The sequence below is a fragment of the Marmota monax genome, unplaced genomic scaffold, assembly GCF_021218885.2.
Source record: "Marmota monax isolate L192 unplaced genomic scaffold, Marmota_monax_Labrador192_F-V1.1 WCK01_AAM20220418_F8-fsc00042, whole genome shotgun sequence".
NCBI lineage: Eukaryota > Metazoa > Chordata > Mammalia > Rodentia > Sciuridae > Marmota > Marmota monax.
In genome coordinates, this window is record NW_026693008.1 from 9,331,231 (window position 1) to 9,352,289 (window position 21,059).

At 51.2% G+C, this 21,059-nt stretch overlaps 1 protein-coding gene across 5 annotated transcripts in view; it reads left to right on the forward strand.

Annotated features, from left to right (window-relative positions):
• Prkcd (protein kinase C delta) overlaps positions 1-19,673 on the forward strand; it is a 30,899-nt gene extending 11,226 nt beyond the window's left edge. Inside the window, exons 1-18 of one of the 5 annotated variants that reach the window (XM_046452916.2) lie at positions 1,815-1,832; positions 4,979-5,101; positions 6,061-6,260; positions 7,793-7,853; positions 8,038-8,200; positions 8,293-8,324; positions 9,426-9,511; positions 9,789-9,918; positions 10,608-10,708; positions 11,476-11,656; positions 11,743-11,894; positions 12,044-12,217; positions 12,616-12,707; positions 13,300-13,362; positions 14,660-14,798; positions 14,957-15,145; positions 15,729-15,857; positions 19,039-19,673. In XM_046452916.2, the coding sequence (XP_046308872.1) occupies positions 4,987-5,101; positions 6,061-6,260; positions 7,793-7,853; positions 8,038-8,200; positions 8,293-8,324; positions 9,426-9,511; positions 9,789-9,918; positions 10,608-10,708; positions 11,476-11,656; positions 11,743-11,894; positions 12,044-12,217; positions 12,616-12,707; positions 13,300-13,362; positions 14,660-14,798; positions 14,957-15,145; positions 15,729-15,857; positions 19,039-19,197 (2,166 nt within the window). In that variant the 5' untranslated portion in view covers positions 1,815-1,832; positions 4,979-4,986 and the 3' untranslated portion in view covers positions 19,198-19,673. Of the gene's footprint in view, positions 1-1,814; positions 1,833-4,978; positions 5,102-6,060; positions 6,261-7,792; positions 7,854-8,037; positions 8,201-8,292; positions 8,325-9,425; positions 9,512-9,788; positions 9,919-10,607; positions 10,709-11,475; positions 11,657-11,742; positions 11,895-12,043; positions 12,218-12,615; positions 12,708-13,299; positions 13,363-14,659; positions 14,799-14,956; positions 15,146-15,728; positions 15,858-19,038 lie in introns of those variants that run through there. The other 4 variants (XM_046452915.1, XM_046452912.1, XM_046452913.1 and 1 more) reach the window with 4 other exon arrangements.
• The last annotated feature ends 1,386 nt before the right edge of the window (positions 19,674-21,059 follow it).

The following is a 21,059-nucleotide window of genomic DNA, read 5'->3' on the forward strand; positions in this document are numbered from 1 at the left end:
CTCTGTTCTTGCCTGCTGGCCATACTACATCTCACTCTGAACCCCCTCCTGACTCTGACCAGGCCTTTGACTGCTCTTCCTGCTTTCATTCATCCCTCAAGGCCTACATAACAGGTAAAGCTGCGTCCCTAGGAGGGCCTCACTTTGCTATCACCTACCATCCAGTCTGGCTTGACAGGCCGTGGTACCCTCCATGCACAGAAGGCAGGGACAGGCCCAAGGTAGGTGGGAGAGGGCTGCATGAGGTGGCATGGGGGCATCCCCTGCTCCTCACCAGGAGCTGCAGCTGATCTCTCTCATGAGCCTGTTGACACATTCTCCTAACAGCTGAACCAAGATGCCTCTTCTCTAGCTTCAACCCCAGTTTACTCTCTGTTCATTGGGCACCATCTTGCACCCTGTGAGGCAGAACTGTTCCAGAAGGAAGGGCTGGCAGGGAAGAGACCAAGCTGGGTCTGGGAGCTGAGGGATCCTCAATGCAGGACCTTGGCTGTAGTTTCCCTCTGTACAATGAGGAGATGAGCATATTGGTCTCAGCTTGGTGAGTTTTATTTTTTATCTTCGACAGAGTTGTTTCAAACAAGTTACCCGTTATGTAGAAGAGTTAGAAAATGCATTCTGGGTTTCTATTGGAACCCCAGTTTCTTTGCTGATGCATGTGTGGAATTGCAGCCCACATACTGTTCTGTTGGGGTCTACCCACAGCAAGGTCACTCTGGTCACCTTGAGGCTGGCCTTGCCTACTACCCTGGACTGGCTGAAAACAGGTTTCTGTTTGCTCTTGGAGGAGGCAACCTGCCTACTTGGGCCTGGTCTAGCTATTGCCTTTCCTTACCTCCAGGCTGTTGCTTTAGGGCAGAGTGGGGAGCAGGGCCAGTTCCTCAAGTTATGGCAAGTGGAGGCCTGGGGATGAAGAGTAGGGAGGGCTGAATAGACTGGTTGAACACAGGGTCCTAGACCCTTACCTCCATTTGTCTCTTCTTCCCCAAATGGTACACATTAGGCACGTCTGGGTCTAAACCTTTAGCTGTGTTACCTTAGGCAAATCAGTTAGCTTTTCTGAGCCTTTATTTCTTCATATGTAAAATACTAACCTTCTGGATCTACATAGAGATAAAGTGAGCTAATGCAGTTACAAGGCCAATCCAGCAGCATACTGTCAGCTTCAGAAAAGCTTAGAAGTGGGGAGCTGAGATTATCACCTAGACTGACTCCTCTTTTTTTTTTTTTTTGGTATCAGGGATTGAACCAAAGGATGCTTAATCACTGAGCCACATCCCCAGCCCATTTTATTTTATTTTATTTTTTGGTACTGAGGATTAAATCCAGGGATGCTTAACCACTGGGCCACATTCTCAGCAACCCCATTTTTTTTTTTTTTTTTTTTTGAGACAGGGTCTTGATGAGTTGTTTAGGGCTGCATTAAGTTGCTAAGGCTGGCTTTCAACTCTCGATCCTCCTGCCTCAGCCTCTTGAGCTGCTGGGATTATGGGTATACGCCCTGACACTGGGCTAGACTGATGCTTGAGTCCAGTGCTCTCTGCTTCCCAGGGCTGCCTCTGCTGTGGGCTTGAGAAGCTAGAACAGAGGCTAGGAGCCCACCCAGTGGGGAGAGAGGCCTGGTTCTCCTGTGACACTATGTGGGGTCCAGCTCCTGCCACGCCTCTGGCCCTGCAGAGCTGTGAGGAGTCTGGGGCTGAGCTGGTGGCCTTTTTTTGGGCCTGTGGGCCTGGGCCTATTTGCATGGAGGTTATAAATAGTGAGCACACCTTGCTTCTGTGCTGCTGCCTCACCCCTCACCTTCCCACCACAGCTCAGACACCGCGAGGTAGGTGAGTAATTCGTGCTCCATTGTGCAGAGGGGCACCTGTGGCCCAGAGAGGCCCTGGACCTCTCTCAGGATCACTCAGTAATGGAAGCAGATGCCAGCTCATGGTGACTGTCTCCTTCCTGGGGTCTGGAGATTCCAGTTTAGGGCTGAGGGAATGGGAATGCTGGGCCAGGCCTGGTTTTAGTTTTTGACCTGGTTTTAGTTGTAGCAAGTTGGGGCTACGGGCTCTGCCTAAGGTTACTACTGAGAAGCCCCATGGCAGCCCACCAAGACCATGGATCCCCTGTGCTTGTGCACTGTGGCCTAGCTACACGGTTTTAGGGCTGGGGCCGCAGCCCGCTGTGGTTGTGGTTTTCCCTCAGTGGCTTCTGTGAGCAGTAACTGCTCAGATTTTGAGCCCGAGGGCAGGTTTAGGGCAGCCTGCAGAACAGGGCAGGGGGGCCAGTCCTGGCTCTGCCTCACCCTCTCTGACACCCTCTTCTCCTCCATATAGTCCTGGTCACATAGCTCCTGCTGGCCAAGCTGAGGGCAAGGGAAGCCATGGAGCCTACAGGCCATCAGGACCAGGCCTCAGGAGGAGGTGGTAGGGAGGAAGAGTTGACCAGCAGGTGTGCTAAGTGCCTGGCGCCCCAGGATGAGTTGCCAAATGTTCTAAGACTTGGTTTCCTTGTTGAGCAGTGGGGTCAGAGCCAGGACCGTCTCCCCAGGCTGGTGGGCAGGCAGAAGCCTTCATTGGGGGAGTGACTGCATTTTGTAGCCTGGAAAGGGAGGTGCATGGGTGAGGGATGGGTGCTCCCAAGTGCAAGGGGGTGATATTGATGAGAGGACCCCCTCTCTGGGGCCTGTCAGGTTGGTATTGATCCTCATCAGCATGATGACCCTTGAACTAAGGGACTATTCCTCATCTGGAAGATGGGGGGAGGGGAGACTTGTACAGTCCTGCAGCCAAGGCAGCATTGATATTGTGGTGTCGCATCCAGCCAGCCTGACCGTGATTTTGCCACCTGGTCAGCCCTCAGCCTGTCTCCCAGGAGCCAAGGCCACAGCATCTTTCTCCTTCATTTTCTCTGCCCTCCTGTCACTCAGCCCTCCCTCATCTTCTCACTACCCCAGAAAGCTGCTCACTACCCCAGCTCTGTCTCTTGAGGGGCAAGGCTGAGCTGTGTCTCTTAGTGTGTAGACGCAGGCCTGCAGCCAGTGTGTGCTGTGCAGGGATCTTGCTTATCACCCGAGACCCCAGGCAGCATTCATCTGGATGCTCGATGCCTTGGACCTCAGGGCTAGCAAAGCAGCCCCGGGGAAAGATACCTTTTTTTCTTGGGGGTTTGAGACACACACCCAGACTCCTACACATGGGCTCTAGGCCAGGCCCATGCAGCTTCTTTTCACTCTTACCACTAACTACTCCTACCACGTGCCAGCCACTCCCATGGCCTCACAGGCACATGCATTTCTATGGCTACGTAAGTCACATTTGTGCTTACCCATCGCACCCACATGTACACTCACGTCCCCCAACACACACATGCTCACATGTGCTCCAGCTATGGGATGAACCCCTAGCAGGCCACTGCTGGCTCCCCCTCCCCACCTGCCAAGAGGTTGTGTGCAGCTGGCCTGGGACCCGGTACTCCCAGGCCAGAGGCTTTGAGGCCTTGGCTTCTTATTCCCACTGAATAGGAGCCAGGGCAGGGGATGTAGTCGGATCTGCCTCACCAGGTTTCTTCGCTCTGCTCTGGCAGCTGGCCCCAGAGGACTGGCCGGGTGCATTGGGCTGGGCTGCAGGCTGAGGTCAGTGTTTCCTGTGAGCTCATCTGGGCTGGGAGCTCCCAGCAGACCTGGCCACTATGCTGGCTGCCTTGTGCAGGAGCTGGAGGGGGCTGTTCGGGGGTTGGGCAGCTGCTGTATGTACGCATGCATATGCAGGTAATGTTCAGGGTGGAATGAGCATGAATGAGCATTCATTCAACTATGGTTATGGAGCACCCAGACGTGGGGCCTGGGCCAAGAGCCAGTGTCCATATAGGAGTATGAGTGTGCACCTGTGGCCTTCCACATGAATGTCCTCCACAGATGGCAACCCAGGAGGACCCTGGGAATCAACCTCCTGTAATGACCCTTGACTGAGGAATAGTGAAGAAAGAGGACAGTGTGGAAACTGGCATTACAGTCAATATTAAAATACAACCAGGTACCATGGTGCACGCCTGTAATCCCAGCAGCTTGGGAGACTGAGGCAGGAAAATCGTGAGTTCAGAGTCAGCTTCAACAACTTAGCAAAGCCCTAAGAAACTCAGTGAGATCCTGTCTCTAAATAAAATATTAGAAAGGGCTGGGCATGTGGCTCAGTGGTTCAGTGCCCCTGGGTTCAATCCCTGGTACCCCAAAAAAGAAAAAGAAAAAAATTAAAATACAGTTTTACATTTGGGGAAAAATTTTTCATTTTGAAAGTGCAGGCAGCGGGAGGCATGTGACGCCAAAGGGTGAGTTCAGAACGGTCAAGTATACTGATGTGGGCAGAGCCTCTGACTGCCCTGGTCCTGGAACAAAGTAGGTGCTAAGTTAGTGGAACCCCTGCTTTTAGTTGTGGCTAAACCTCAGAGTTTCAGTTTTCAGTGGGGGTGCTCACTTGGCCCCATTTGTCTGCCTGGGTAGTTATGAGCAAAATCAGAGCCAAGAAGGGCTGCCAGGGGCAGGGTGAGAGGAGGTGCTCTCTTGTTCCTCTTGCTGGATGATTGCTGGCACTGAGATGCAGGAGCCCAGTGACTGGCTACTGACAGAGGCACTGACTGAATGACTCCAAATGAATGCTTCAGAGATCACAGACTCAGATGCCTCCACGGTGCAGGTTTTGGAGAGCAGTGAAGACAGTGTCCCTGGCCTGGTGTCACTTGATAAAGAGGCAGCCATCCAGAGGCTACTGTCCAGTTGACCTAGTGGCACATCTTCCAGTTTTACCTCAAGTCCAGACATACATAAAACATCCCCATGTTTACCATTGGCAACTAGGACTAGTGCATTTTCCACACCATGTGGGCCAAGTTCAAAGGAGTGGGAGCCCCAGGGGCAGTAGGTACCTGAGCATGTCCTGGGGCTGTCCCAGTGCTGCCTGGCTTCATCAGCCCTCTACATCCAACCCTGCTGCAGGCCCCACCATGGCACCGTTCCTGCGCATCGCCTTCAACTCCTACGAGCTGGGCTCCCTGCAGGTTGAGGATGAGGCTAATCAGCCCTTCTGTGCCGTGAAGATGAAGGAGGCTCTCAGCACAGGTAGGGCCGAAGCCCAGACCCTGGGGTGGCGGTGTGAGGCTCAGCAGGAGGGGCCAGGGGCCTTACTTTGTTCTGTGGAACCTCTAAGGTGTCTTCTCTTCCTTGTTCTTATCTCCCTGCCCAGCTATGGATGCAGGAAAGCTAAGGCCACAGGGTCTCAAGGCCTGGCTAAATTGAACCCCACCAGGCTTTAGAGTTTCTGGCTTTATTGGTTGTTCCACCTAACCGTTTCCACGTGTCCATCTGAGGACCCTGTCATGCTCTAGGACCGTCCAAGTCCTTCCCTCATGGGGTTCACAGTTAGATGGGGAGCTGGACATATCACCAGGCAATGAGTCCTGTGGAGAGGAAAGCCACAGAGGACACCACCATGGCTTAGGCTTAGGAGGACTTCCTGGAGGAGGAGGCACACTTCCCACCATTCCCTTGTGCTTCTGCTCACCTCTAAGACCCAGCTGACTGTCCATTCCTCCAGGAAGCCTTCCCTGACCCTTAGGCTGGGTCAGGCCACTTGACCATGGATGGCCTTAGAACCACTGGCCTTGCCTTCTTTAATTTCGTCACAGCTGTGACTTAAGTGGTTACTCAAGGAATGTGTTGGTTTGTGTCTCTGCCCTGGACTGGGGCTCCAGGAGGACAGGCCCCAGGTTTGACTTTTCTTTCTGTCATGTTCCTCACCTCCCGTGCTGTGGCTGGCACTTGGCAACTCTCAGCAGGGGTTCACTGAGTGAATGCCTGAGAGAAGGGGACACTTCAGTGAAGCTGGAGCAAAAAGGTCACAGGAGGGGAAACAGCAAGAGCAAAGCCCTAGAGGTGGACCCTGCTAGGGACAGTTCAGTGTTCTGGGCATTCTATGGAGTCACAGCAGATCCTGGGGACAGGAGAGGCAGGCAGGGTGAAGACTGGGGAGGGTGGGACACAGGGTCCTTGCTGACCTTTCCTGCCTGACCCCATTGCAGAGCGAGGGAAGACGCTGGTGCAGAAGAAGCCGACCATGTATCCTGAGTGGAAGACCACGTTTGATGCTCACATCTACGAGGGCCGCGTCATCCAGATTGTGCTGATGCGGGCAGCTGAGGACCCAGTGTCGGAGGTGACCGTGGGCGTGTCGGTGCTGGCCGAACGCTGCAAGAAGAACAACGGCAAGGCTGAGTTCTGGGTGAGGGGCTTGTGTGTGTGGGACCCACTGAGGGCAGCTGCGGGGGAGCTCAGCTGCCAGTGCAGATCTGCTACCAGTGCAGCCTGGGCTCCAGTTCCTCGCTCCAGGTCCCCAGCTTCTCTGAGCCTCTCTTTTCCACTTCTGTGAAGGAGGAGCTGCTTAAAGTTCTTACCTCAGGGTCTGTTGTTAGATGAAACGAGCATCTGATGGTCAAGGGCTTATGGATGTCAAGAACCTGATACATAGCTGGGCATGGTGGCGCACACCTGTAATCCCAGTGGCTCCAGAGGATGAGGCAGGAGGATTGGGAGTTCAAAGCCAGCCTTAGCAAAAGCAAGGTGCTAAGCAACTCAGTGAGATGCCGTCTCTAAATAAAATATAAAATAGGGCTCGGGATATGGCTCAGTGGTCAAGTGCTCCTGAATTCAACCCCCAGTACCAAAAAAAAAAAAAAAAAAAAAAGAACCTGACACATACTGGGTACTAAAGGCAGTCATCCTCATTGTTGTGACTATTTTTTCCCTTTTAATTTTGAAAAGGCAGGATATGCACATAGTGAAACATTTCAAACTCTGTGAAAGGGTGTGTACCTTCCCCAAAACCAGGCCACAGGCTCCTTCTCAGAGGCACCCATTGTTCCAGTTCTTTTTGGAATCCTTGCAGATATACCAGGCCTAGGCAGGCGTGGTGGGGGATTCCTCCTGATCGGTAGCAGAAAGGAGGTGGGACAAGGGGAAGGCTGAGGACACCACTCACTCACCTGCCGAAACTGGGACTCAGTGCAGGTCTGTGGTCACATGGCCACATGCAGCTGTGCCCGTGTTCTGGGTACTGGTGCTGGAAGAAACCCCCCTGGGTTACACATGGACTCCTACAACTCAGATTTCTCCACTGGAAAGGCCTCATGACCACTGCAGGCCCTGATCAGCCTCCAGTGAGAAATGAAGGGGTCAAGATAAGAGAGAGGCTGACACAGGGTCTGTACTGACCCTTGGCCAATCAAGCAGGGACAGAGGAGCCTCTGGCTATGTGCTCTCCCCGCTCCCCTAAGGGAGGATGTCCCTTACCAGGTCTGGGTCCTGGGGGAGGTGAGGAAATAGAGGCTCAGGTCCTGTCCTCCAGATTGTCCAGTCCATGAAGAGCCCTGTGGGTGTGGTAGGCTGAGTATGTCTGTGTCTCTGCAGGGCATGTGGGGTAGCAAGCCTCCATTCTAAGCTCCTTGCTGTGGACAGCAGCGGGTGAGGGTGGGGAGTTTCCTTTCCCACTCTGTTCCCAGGCTCTGTGGTCTGGCTGGGTGTGGGCTAGATCCTTTCACTTCCCCAAATGTAATAATACCCCTGGGTGCAGGCTGGGGCGGGGCTTGGGGTGGGGCCCTGCCCACACTGGGCAGACAGGTGTCTGACTAGGTTTTAGGGGGCTCCCTTGGCCTCAGGGAGGCCAAGGAACCCCAGCCATGGGGGCCGGTTCTGAGAGTCTGATCTGGCCCAGGCCCGCCTCACTGAGCTTAATGGCCCCTCCTCTTACCCACACAGCTGGACCTACAGCCCCAGGCCAAAGTATTGATGTCTGTGCAGTATTTCCTGGAGGACGGAGGTAAGACCATCCATCCACCGGGACTAAGGACAGGGCTTACCTGCTGGGCAGAGGCCAGAGCCAGCACTAACGCCCAGGGAAGCCGGCCCCTTAGCAGTCCCATCTAGGATCAATCTAGAAGGGACTACAGGAGCGCTACCCCTCCTGTTCACTGGGGCTGACTTCATCACTCTGTGACCCCCAGATTGCAAGCAGTCTATGCGTAGTGAGGACGAGGCCAAGTTTCCAACGATGAACCGCCGTGGAGCCATCAAGCAGGCCAAGATCCACTACATCAAAAATCATGAGTTCATCGCCACCTTCTTTAGGCAGCCCACCTTCTGCTCTGTGTGCAGGGACTTTGTTTGGTGAGGGCTGGGTACCTGCGGGGAGTGGTGTAAGAGTAGGGGGTGCCCAACCCCATCATTCCCTGCACTCACCCTGCTGGTTTACCTTTTAGGGGCCTCAACAAGCAAGGCTACAAATGCAGGCGTAAGTACCTCCACAGCTTAGTTTGTGCATGAGGGAGTGTGCTTACATGTGCCAGTCCATGGGTCCCCAGGTCTAGGTGGTGTGACTGGGACAGGGGCTCTGCATCAGTGAATGTGTACCTGCCAGCACTCTCCCGTCAGACTGTGTGTGCAGCTGTAATAGCCATGTTTAGTGAGCGCCAGGGCTGGCTTGCTGCAGCTCATCAAAGCCAGTCCTGTGCATTACCTTCCCCACTCTATGCTTGGGACATCAGGGCAGTAGACTGAAACAGGCTGCAGTCGAGTATTACACAAAAATCATGCGAGCCCACACATCAGGGCCCTTTCCCCACAGAAGGGTGGTTCTGAGGCCTTTGCTAGTGCCCCTGGCTGTGGGCTCCCCATGGATATGGGTATCTCTGGTGCACAACTGCATGCGCACCTTTCCCTACATGCGCACCTTTCGCTGTATGCACTGAGCTCTGCAGCTGGGGTTATGAGCAACAGGCTGATCTACTACTAGCTGTAGGGCCTCGGGCAAGTTACTTGACCTCTCTGTGCTTTAGCTTCCTTATCCACAAATTAGAGCTAATAGTGTGAAGATCCAGTGGGTAAAATATGTAAAGCTGTATTCTAAGTCCCTGGCTCGGGGTAAGCATTCAGTCTAAGTCCATTGTCATGGTTGCTCATGCTTTGGATGTATATACAGGTGTGTTTATGTTGGGGCCCATCTCAGTGCACATGAGAGTGCATGCTTAGGAACAGTATGCTGTCCTGTGACATAGAAGAGGGAAAGAGGGCTCTCTTACCCCTCTCGTCTCCCTATTTGCATTCCCCCCTCACTTCTTCCCACCCCCCTGCCTACCAGGTCCATGAGCCTTCCCTAATTTCTATAGATGGGCCTATCTCCCCTGCTCCACCCTCTCCTGGCCCTTCCTGCGTAGGCTGGTGGGAGGAGGGAAAAATGGAGCCTTGGGCCCTAGGCTTCTGTGGGGTGAGGGTGTGGGAGGTCAGGGAGAAGGCTGGCTTTGTGTAGAGGGTTGGACCAGTCTGGCAGACGCTGGCTTACGACTGTCCGGCCTGGTTCCTTCCCCTCCTCCTCCTGGGCCTGTGCCTCTTCAAGAATGCAATGCTGCCATCCACAAGAAATGTATTGACAAGATCATTGGCCGGTGCACCGGCACTGCCGCCAACAGCCGGGACACTATAGTGAGTTGGGGCAGGGAATGGGGGGTTGGAGGCTTGGGGGACTTGGGTGGGTGGGAGGGATCTGGGCCCTCCGCACCCTTCCCTGTGGGATTTACCCTGCCTCTCCATTTTTCTTAATCTTTCTTTGTACTCCGCCTTGGCTCCTTGGGCCTCTGATTTCCCAGCCTCCCAGTGGAGCCCTCGTGGGCATCTTGGAATGCACTGGGCTGGGGGAGAGGGAAACATTGAGGAAGGGGCTGGAGCTGGCAGCTCAGCGGTGATGCCCTCTTCCCTCCAGTTCCAGAAAGAACGCTTCAACATTGACATGCCGCACCGGTTCAAGGTCAACAACTATATGAGCCCCACCTTCTGTGACCACTGTGGCAGCCTGCTGTGGGGGCTGGTGAAGCAGGGATTGAAATGTGAAGGTGCGTACCACTCAGCTCCCCGTGCTGCCCACGTGAACCCTGAGAATCCCAGCTATCTTGTGCAGCCTTCACCCCCTTACCCTGAGATGGGGCCTTAAGGTCAAAGGAATCCCATCTGTGTACACCTCATTTGGGAATTTCACATGGGCCTCTCCCCACTGGCCTGACTGGCACTGCTATTTACCTGTTTGTGACCACCAGACAGATTGCTCTGTCTCTCTGAGCTGGATCCTCAAGTGTAAAATGGGGAGTGGGGCGCAGGCAGGAGGAATAGGACCCAGAGACTCTCTGAGAAGGTCAGGTGTCTGAAAGGCATTTAGCCAAGATCTGCTGTGCACTAGCAGGTACTCGGTGACCAAAGGTGCCCCCCAGACCTCCCCTCATCCCCAGAGTAAAAACTAGAAGGAGTAAAACAGCTCATCTCAGTTGTCCCAGACAATCTTTAAAGCATTTAGGTCCCTTCCTGGGGATGTAGCTCAGGTGTAGAGTACTTGTCTATCTTCTCCTTTTTCTGTATTTTTTTTTTAAATCATGAAATATTTGAAATGTTCAAATACAGATATTTTTCCTCCTAAAGACAGGAAGCCTAGCAGACCCCACCAAAGCCCTTTCTCCTGTTTCCTCCTCTACCCCTTCCTACCCTTGGTTGAACCCCCAAGACTTATGGCTCTGCTTCTTCTTCACCCCAGACTGTGGCATGAACGTGCACCATAAATGCCGGGAGAAGGTAGCCAACCTCTGTGGTATCAACCAGAAGCTCTTAGCTGAAGCCTTGAACCAAGTCAGCCAGGTGGGCAAGTGCAGTGGGACTCTGGGACCCTGGACACAGAGGGTAGTCAGAATTGGCAGCAGTTTTAGGGAACCCCAGTGGTCAGTGAATCACTTCTGGAAGATCTGATTCAAGAATTTAGGCAGCAGAGCTGGGCACAGTGATGTACTCCTGTAATCCCAGTTGCTTGGGAGCCTGAGGGAAGAGGATTGCAAATTCGGGGCCAGCCTCAGCAACTTGGTGTGGCCCTAAGCAACTTAAGGGCTGGGGATGTGGCTCAGTGGTAAAGCACCCTTGGGTTCAATCTCTAGGAAGGAAGGGAGAGAAAATGAATGAATGAATCAATTATTAAGACAGTTTTTTTTTTTTTTTTTTTTTTAACCTGAGGGTGAATCTGGGAAACTGCAGGGTTAGAACACTGTGAATTAAGATTATGTGTGTATGGCTCAAGGATGCCACAAAACCTTAAAGGAAAATTCTAGAATCAGTTAAAAAAAAAAAAAGTTGTAAAATGTATCGAGTAACGGTTAGGAAGGTGGAGTTTAATTTACAAAGCTTCTCTTTGTGATCAGTGCCTTCCTGACCTCTGAGGTTTCCCCGTGCTGCTGGGAGAGTAAGAAAGGGATGGGGAGACATACTTGTGCATGCACACACCACTGGGGTGTTCTGGACCCTGCTTCTTCTGTCTTCCTTGGTGTTGAGGGAGAGGTATGTTGAGTCCTCTCTCTGGTCTGGGAGTTCTGACAGTGTTCTGACTGCTTGGCCCTCTGCTTCTGCCCGCTCCTCAGAGATCCTCCAAGAAGCTGGATTCTGAATCTCCGGAGCCTGTTGGGATATACCAGGGTTTCGAGAAGAAGCCAGGAGTCTCTGGGGACGATGCCCCAGGTGAAACTGAGCCCAATCCCCCACTTAAAGTTCCCACCTTCCAACAGGGAAAAGAAACGGGTGTACCCTCCCTCCCATTACCGAGTGAGTTCTAGAAAAAGGTGTAGCCTACTGGGGAGCCAGGCCTCTTCCCTTCTAGTATTCCTTATTTAACCCATCCTGGATCCCAGGGAAGGGGACTATTCCAGACCAAGATCTTACAGGCACCATCTCTCAAGCAGACAACAGTGAGACGTATGGCAAAATCTGGGAGGGAAGCTCCAGGTGCCGCATCGAGAACTTCACTTTCCACAAGATCCTGGGCAAAGGCAGCTTTGGGAAGGTAAGTCCCTGGGCAGCCCAAGACATATGGGCTCAGGAGTCCAGGGCCACCTGCCTCCGAAACTACCCTGGCTTCTTTCTGGCTGGGTATCTATGGGTGGCCTGTGCCCAGTCCCATCTTGCTCATTATCCCTCCCCCTCACCCCGCAGGTGCTACTCGCAGAGCTGAAGGGCAAAGGACAGTTCTTTGCCATCAAGGCCCTCAAGAAGGACGTGGTTCTGATTGATGATGACGTGGAGTGCACCATGGTGGAGAAGCGAGTGCTGGCGCTCGCCGGGGAGAATCCTTTCCTTACCCACCTCTTTTGCACCTTTCAGACCAAGGTGCCTGGCCTTCCACCCATCATTGCCCAAGTGCCACAGCCCCCTTAGACTCCCCGACAGCCGGGCCTCATCTTCCTTCTAGATCGCTTAAGGCAGGGCCACGTCTTCCCTGCTCATACCTCCCAGGGCTGAGTTGCCCCCCTCAGTCCAGAACCTGTTCCCTCTACTTTCTGTTGAGGCTCAGCCCTGTGGGCTTCATCAAGGGACCTTTCTTGAGGTCCTGCCTCTGCTTCTGCCCCCTCCCCAGAGATCCTCCAAGAAGCTGTACTCGGAATCTCTGGAGCCTGTTGGGACATACCAGGGTTTCGAGAAGAAGCCAGGAGTCTCTGGGGACGATGCCCCGGGTGAAACTGAGCCCAATCCCCCCTTTAAAGTTCCCACCCTCTGCCCCACCCCAGGACCACCTGTTCTTTGTGATGGAGTTCCTCAGCGGGGGAGATCTGATGTATCACATCCAGGATAAAGGTCGCTTTGAACTCTACCGGGCCACGTACGTAGACAGTCCTGTGGTGGGGCAGGGACGCTGGCTTAGAGGGCATTGCCAGTTTGCCCTGCTTTCCGGCTTTCCTTTCCCTGGAGAAGCCAACCAGACTAGAGCTGGAGCTGGGGAGCCCTGGGCTGTCCACCTGTGGGAAGCACTGGTGTGGAGTGCATTCTGGCTGAGGGAACAGCACAAACATGCCAGGTCCTGTCCCCTTCTTGGGTTTCAGCCAGAGCAGCCTCATAGATAGTGGTCCTGCCCAACTCCAGATCCTGGAGTGTGGTCCCTAGACTAGCATGGTGACCCTTTCCCCATTTGCATGCCCCCCACCCCACTAACCGTATGCATGTGTGCGCATATCTGTATATCCGTGAACATCGTACTCTGTGACAGAATTGGCTTATTTGGAACTTTCCCTTCAAAATTTTGTGCTTGGGCTGCCAGCCCTCGCTTGCCTGATCTGATACAAGATGTGCTTGATCAGGTCCAGGTTGTCTATGAGTTATTTGTAGCATTTCCTGCCCCTGAGGGTGGGAGGGAGGGCCCAAGGAGAAGCGGACTGGTGGGTAAGAATTCTGGGAACACTGTCTCTCTTGCCCAGGTTTTATGCAGCTGAGATAATCTGTGGACTGCAGTTTCTACACCACAAAGGGATCATTTACAGGTGCAGAGGTGGGGCCGTGGGGGGGCTCTTGGGAGGGGTGGCATATCCTTGCTTCAAAAAGGCCTGGCCCAGTCACAGTTTCATTGCTACGTGGAGTGAGCCTTTAGCTGGGTATTTGCCTAAACCCCCATTCCAGTGCTAGAATTCTTATGGCCCCTCAGCTGAAGCTGGCACAGCTCCAGGACCTGGGAACTCTCTGCCTATCCTTGGTGCCATTAATAGGCACAGTGTCTTTTTTTCTTGGACCCATTAGTCTCTTGCTGAAGCCCCATCTGGGCAATCTAAGCTTCCACCCATTGGAACTGGTTCCACAGGGACTGGTTCCATAAATTCTTGTGCAATCAATTATAGTCACATCCTATGATGGAATGTTCTATGCCCATCAAAAAAGCAGAGATCAGAAGGATCATGAGTTCAAAGACAGCCTCAGCAACTTAGCAAGGCCCTAGCAACTCAGTGAGACCCTGTCTCTAAATAAAATATAAAAAAGTGCTGGGGATGGGGCTCAGTAGTTCAGCTCCCCTGTGTTCAATCCCCAGTACAAAAGAAAAAGCAAAAACAGAGGCCTTGCTCTATACACTGATGTGGGGTAACACCCAGCTATGTTGTCAAATAGAAAACCAACCCATGGGACTGTGTGTTTCAAATAAGTAGTATTTGGTTTCATTTTATTTATTTTATTTTTAGTTGTAGATGGACATGATACCATTTATTTATTTATTTTTATGTGGTGCTGAGGATCGAACCCAGTGCCTCACTCATGCTAAGCAAGTACTCCACCACTGAGCTATAACCCCAGCCCAGCATTCAGTTTTTCAAAGGTGGGGGTTAGACGCACAGTGCTCTTGTCCATGCCTAGAATTGCTCCAGGGAGAAAGGTGGAGCTTAGTGGAAGATAAACTTTGAAATGTTTAGTGTTTATTTCTTTGTGCATCAATTATCTACTCAAATAACTAAAGACATAAAAATGGATGTGGTTCCTGAGCTGGGGTTCACATCTGTTACCAGCTAGATGACCCAGCGCATGTGATAACCACCTCTTTCGAGCCTCATTTTGGGCTCCGGGGAGTAGGATCTCTTGTGTCCAGCATTTAGTGCACAGTAGGTGCCTTATCAGGAGCACAGGGGTGTAGCATCTCTTTCCTTTTCTGCTTCCCATTTGCTTCCTCATTCTTTTATACTCTTTAGGAAAGTCCTGGACTTATTATTATTGGGCCCCAAATGGGCCCATTGTGGGAAGCCTTAGGGAGAGAGGAATTGGCCCCTGATGACACACTGTCCTGCCCTTCCTCTTCAGGGACCTCAAGTTGGACAATGTGATGCTAGACCGGCATGGCCATATCAAGATTGCCGACTTTGGGATGTGCAAAGAGAACATATTTGGGGAGAACCTAGCCAGCACCTTCTGTGGCACCCCAGACTACATCGCCCCTGAGGTAAGTGGATACCTTTCCACCCCCAGTCCAATCAGATACCTTGCCTCAGCAGGGTGAGGCCCGGGAAGGCTCCCTGAGGGTGAAGGGGCCTAGCCAGGGCACATGCTCAGGGTCCTGTCTGCATTGGTACCTTGTCCTTGACCACTACTTCCCCCCAGATCTTGCAGGGCCTGAAGTACACATTCTCTGTGGACTGGTGGTCCTTTGGGGTCCTCCTCTACGAAATGCTGATTGGTCAGTCCCCCTTCCATGGTGATGATGAGGACGAACTCTTCGAGTCCATACGTTTGGACACACCGCATTATCCCCGTTGGATCACCAAAGAGTCCAAGGACATCCTGGAGAAGGTGGGGGCTGAGCCGGGCCTGGCAGACATTGGCTGTAGGAAGGCAGCACCTTCCTGGCTCTGGAACAGCAGCCTTGCTATTCCATTTGGGGGTCTTGCTCTCTCACCAGGTTCCTAGCAGCTCCTGTCTGAGTCCCATGCGTGGAATCAGCCTGGCATGGTGACTATGGGCTCAGGGTCAGGATATAGACAGACCTGAACCAAACCCTCGCTCTGCCTGTGACTAGCTGGTGACCATGGGCAGGTCACTTAACCCTCCTCTATGATTCTGTCTCCTTATCTGCAAAAGGGGTTGAGAGAACCTACCTCACAGAGTTATTGGGAAGTAAATAGAAACCTAGGATACTAACAGTCAATAAATGGCACTGCTTTTACTCATAAGGTCCTCCTTCAGAGTCCTAGATGCTCCAGACCAGGACCTGTTGTCTCAGGCACCCAGAAGTAGCCTTCCTCCACCCCAGAGTTCCCTGGGTTACATCACTATGCTGAGCCAGGCCCGCCTTGGCATCCCCAGGGCCTGCTGGCAATTTGCTAAAGCTCCGTTTTCCCCGAGAATACTAACCAGGGCCCCTGCTGGGTTGCAGTTATTTGAAAGGGACCCACCCAAGAGGCTGGGAATGACAGGAAACATCAGACTCCACCCCTTCTTCAAGACCATCAACTGGACTCTGCTGGAGAAGAGGAAGGTGGAGCCGCCCTTCAGGCCCAAAGTGGTAGGTGATTCCATCCCTACGCTGCCTGCCATCCTGGTGGGCTCCTTCTCCTTTGCATGCCTCCCTCCTGCATCATTCAACACACTCTCCTCTTGTCCGTTTTTCCAGCAAACCTTCTTCCCTGTTCTCCCCTGGGACACTTAGCCACAGCCTCTGCACTTCTGTTCTCATCCCCTCTCCTTGCCCAGTCATTCAACAAACACTGGGGACTGTGGATCCCACTGCCTTTTGACATATTTTTTAGCACTTGCTGTGAGCAGGGGACTATACTTTGAGTATCAGAGTTAAGGCCTTATTCCCTCTCTTTATCCATCCATCCAACCCATTTTCCAGTAAATTTTGGAAATGCTAAGTCCTGCTGGGTACAGAGCACAGAGTTGGGTTGTACCACCATGGAGACAGTCTCAGAGCTGGAGGAGCCCATATGAGGCAAATAAGACTTGCACACTGATGATAATCTGTGACATAAGAGTCTGATAATTACTTGCTGGGAGCATTGGCGCAGGCCTGTAATCCCAGTGACTTAGGGAGGCTGAAGCAGGAAGATCACAAGTTCAAAGCCAGCCTCAGCAACTTAGGCCCTAAGCAACTCAGTGAGACCCTGTTTCTAAATAAAATACCAAAAAAACAAACAAACAAAAAAAAAAAAAACCCAGCTGGGGATGTGGCTCAGTGGTTAAATGCCCCCTGGATTCAATCCCTGGTACAAAAAAAAAAAAAAGTGAATGATAGATATCACTGACCATTATGATCAGTTGTTATTGGGAGGATCTGTTGAAGGAGCTCTGAGTACAGGAAATGAGGTGGTCTGAAAGGTCCCCTTGAAAGAAGTGGTATGTGAGTGGTCTAGGGAGAGAAGGCCCTGGCAGAAGGTAGCTGGGAGGCCTTCAAAGTGGAGTGGAGGATGGTTTGAACCAGGCTCACAATCTACAGAAGCTTCTAGGGACCAGCATTGTCAGCAGAGGCAGGTTGGGGCCCCTTAGAAGTTGGGACTCTGTGGCCCTTCTATGATCACAGATCCCACTCTTTTTCTCCCTTGCTTTCCCTTTCCGCTAGGACCTACTGTTCCCACTGGGCATCCTCAAAAACATGGCCTACATCTGCACTTTGAGGCTGCAGAACACTTCCTGTAGCAGGGATCTCAAACTCAGAGGCCTCCTGAGCTGGGCAGAGAGCTAACAGGCTGACCCAGCTCTGAGGAAAGCACTCTCAGGCTCTCACTGCTGATAGAGGTTGATTTCTTCCTCTACACTGAGAAACACACACAGGAGGTGTGATGATAAGCAGCACCTGCCCGTGGGAGATGGCGAGCTTGCTATCCAAGAGTGGCCCTGCGAGGCTGGGAGTGTAGCTCAGTGGTAAAGCACTCTTGCATGTTAGACAAGTAAAAATAAAGATCTGGTTCCAATTCTTGTCCTACTACTCTCTGGCCACATTGGCAAAGCTCTAGTTTTTCTGAGCCTATTTCCTTATCAGCAAGCAAAATGGTAGCATCTCTCAGGACTGTGGTGCAAAATAAATAAGATAGCATAAAGAGCTGGGCTCAGTGGTGTACACCTGTGATCCCAGCAACTCGAAAGGCTGAAGTAGAAGGATCTCAAGTTAGAGGCCAACCTCAGGAATTTAGGGAGGCCCTAAGCAAGTTAGTGAGACCCTGTCTCAAAAATAAAAAAATAAAAATGGCTAAGGATATAGCTCAGTGGTAGAAAGCTCCTAGGTTCAATCCTCAGTAAGCCCTGCCCACCCTCCCACAAAAAATGACAACATAGGAAGTGGGCCCAGGGCTACACTATTCTGCCAGTTTTCAAAAGAAGCCAGAAATCTGGATTATTTACTTATTCATTCATTTTTGCACCAGGGATTGAACCCAGGGGTACTTTACCACTGAGCCACATCCTTTTTAAAATATTTAGAGACAAGGTCTTGTTGAATTGCTTAGAGCCTCGCCAAGTTGCTGAGGCTAGCTTTGAACTTGAGATCCTCCTGCCTCAGCCTCCTAAGCTGCTGGGATTACAGACGCACACCACCCTGTCCGGCCAAAATCTGGATTTTTATGTTGCATTGTCCACTTTGAAAATATTAGCTCAAATTCTATCAAAAAGCTAGTGCTAGGGGCTGGAGATGTAGCTTAGTTGTAGAGTCCTTTCATATATGAGATTCTATGTTCCATCCCCAGCACCATTAAAAAAAGAAGAAAAACAAAACCCAATGAAAACAACAACAACAAAAAACCCCAAATGAATGTACCTTCCACTTCAGTTTGGCCTGAGGGCCCCCAGCTGAGACCTCTTTATTTTAATCATCTCATATTCTTAGGGGTGGGAAATCTGCCAAATTTTCCTATAAAAAGCTTGATAGTAAACATGTTGAGTTTTGCAGACTCAAAGTAGCCCTAGACATTTATTTGTACGTCAACAAATGGCCATAGTTGCATACACATAAAACTTAGCTTTATGGGCACTGAAATTTGAATTTTATTTTCACATCATGAACTATTATTTTTTTTTCCAACCATTTAAAAATATAAGAGGGCTAGGGTTGTGGCTCAGTGGTAGAGTACTCGCCTGGCATGTGCGAGGCCCTGGGTTTGATCTTCAGCACCACATATAAATAAAGGTATCGTGTGCAACTACAACTAAAAAATAAATAAATATTAAAAAAAACAAAACAAATAAAGAGCCAGGCTGGGATCATAGCTTGGTGGTAGAGTACTTACCTAGCATGTGTGAGGCACTGTGGATGATTCTCAGCACTGTATCTAAATAAATAAATAAATAAAATAAAAGTCCATTGACAACTTAAAAAAATTTTAAATGTAAAAGCTGTTTTTAGCTTTTGGGCTCTACAAAAACAAGTAGCAACCAATGAGATCTGACCCATAGGCCACACATAGCTTGTGGGCCCCTACTCAGGAGGATGTCCACCTGTCCTTACCTTGGCCCAGACCTACCTGCTTGCTTTCCTCATCCCCTTAGGGAAACAGCATGCATCTGTGGTGGGGGTTGCACTCAGGCTGCTGGGAGAGGCCCCCTTTCCTGTTCTGCATAAGGACTGCCCTGGTCTGGCCTGTCCCAGCCCAACAGGGATGCCAGGCCTGGATACCTGCTGAAACCCTTGGGGGAATTCGGGAGCCCTTAACCCTTTAGGTCCCACTCATCCATCTCTTGCCCTCTGCTCACAGAAGCACCCAGGAGACTACAGCAACTTCGACTTGGAGTTCCTGAAGGAGAAGCCACGCCTCTCCTTTAGTGACAAGAACCTCATCGACTCCATGGACCAGACAGCATTCGCCGGCTTCTCCTTTGTAAACCCCAGATTTGAGCACCTCTTGGAAAACTGAGGCTCCCAGACAGGCCCTCCACCCCCCTGGGCAGAGCAGGCTAGCCCACCCTCATCTGCACCTGCCGCTGCCCCTGGTAAGCAGCAGTGTGATTGTCGTGACTTCTGCTGCTGCCCTCTTTTCCCCAGAGGGGCTCGGCTCCTGCTGGCTGGGCTCTTATGGTACTTCCTCTGTGAACTGTGTGTGAATTTGCTTTTCCTCTGTCCTCAGAGGGAAATTGTAAATCCTGTGTTTCATTACTTGAATGTAGTTATCTATTGAAAAAATATATATTATATATATATATATATATGCATATATATAATAGGCTGTATATATTGCTCAGTAGAGAGAAAGCATGTGGGACTGGCAATGTATTGATCTTTTTAATATATATATATATGTATGACCAAAAGGAAAAAAAACAAAAACAAAACACAAGCTGTTTGAACCACCAGGTTCTTTTATTTGTGTGTCTAAATAAACACTGAATGGCACCCACCTGGCTACGGGGACATGTTTGTCCCAGAAGGCTAGCAGGCTGCTTTCACTTCTGGCAGCCCTATCCCAGAAGTTAACTAAACTGTTAGCTTCAGATGCAGAGCCCTGGGCCTTCATGCAAATGTGTTTTTATTTATGCATTTCCTCTGACCCTACAGCCTTGGGCCTAAAGCAGAGGCTTTTCTGGGTGGCTGCAGGAGCCCCGGATGTCTGTGGGGTGATGGGAGGAGGTGGGTCTAGCTGGAGAGTGAGGGCCAGTCTGGAAATGAAGAGAAATGGAGGCCAGGCCCAGAACGTGAACAAAAGCTTAGACCTCAGGGTGTAGCTCTGTGGTACAGCACTTGCCTAATATGCTCAAGGCCTTGGATCTGATCCCCAGCAAAGAAAATGATTTTAAAAAATTAAAAAAAAAAAAAAGGCTTAACCAGGTATAGTGGCACATGCCTGTAATCCCACTGACTCAGGAGACTGAGGCAGGAGGATCAAAGTTTGAGGCCAACCTGGATAACTTAACTAAGACCCTGTTTCAAAAGGGGTTGGTGGAACCAGACATAGTGGTACATGCCTATATATAATCCCAGTGACCAGGGAGGCTGAGGCAGGAGGATTGCAGGTTCAAAGCCAGCCTCAGCAACTTGGCAAGGCCCTGAGCAATTTAGCGAAAACCTGTTTCTGTAGAGTGCTTTGCCTCTCATGCATAAGGCCCTGAGTTCAATCCCCAGAAACCCGCCCCCACACACACACACAAAATAAATAAATAAAGGGCTGGGGATGTGGCTCAGTGGTTCAAAAAGGAATGGGCAGTGTGTGTGAGGGGATAAAGAACCCCTGAATTCAATCTCCAATATAGGAGGAAGAAAAGAAAGGCTTGGAGGTTGGCCCTAGACTAGGCAAGAGAACCAGGAAGAGGAAGGAAACGGCTCAGCTTTCAGGTACACCTGGATTTAAACCCCAGAGTAGCCAAAAGACAGGAGAATGTTAATCTATTTCTCAGAAGCCCTTGCCTACCTGGGGAAGGGGAAGGCAGGGTGGGAGAGGAAGGTAAGAAAATGCAGAGGCTGGGTGTGGTGTTGCATGCCTACAATCCCAGCAGCTTAGGAGGCTGAGGCAGGAGGATCGCAAGTTCAAAGCCAGCCTCAGCAATTGAGCAAAGCCCACAGCAACTCAATGAGACCCTATCTCTAAATAAAATACAAAATAGGGCTGGGGATGTGGCTCAGTGTCCAAGTGTCCTGAGTTCAATCCCTGGTACAAAAGAAAAAAAAAGGAAGAAAGAAAATGCAGAGTACCTAGGCCAGGCCAAGAGGTGTACCCAGTGTGCTGGTTGCTCAGGTGAATGAACCTGGCTCCAAGAGACAAAATGGACTGCAGCCATTTTTGTC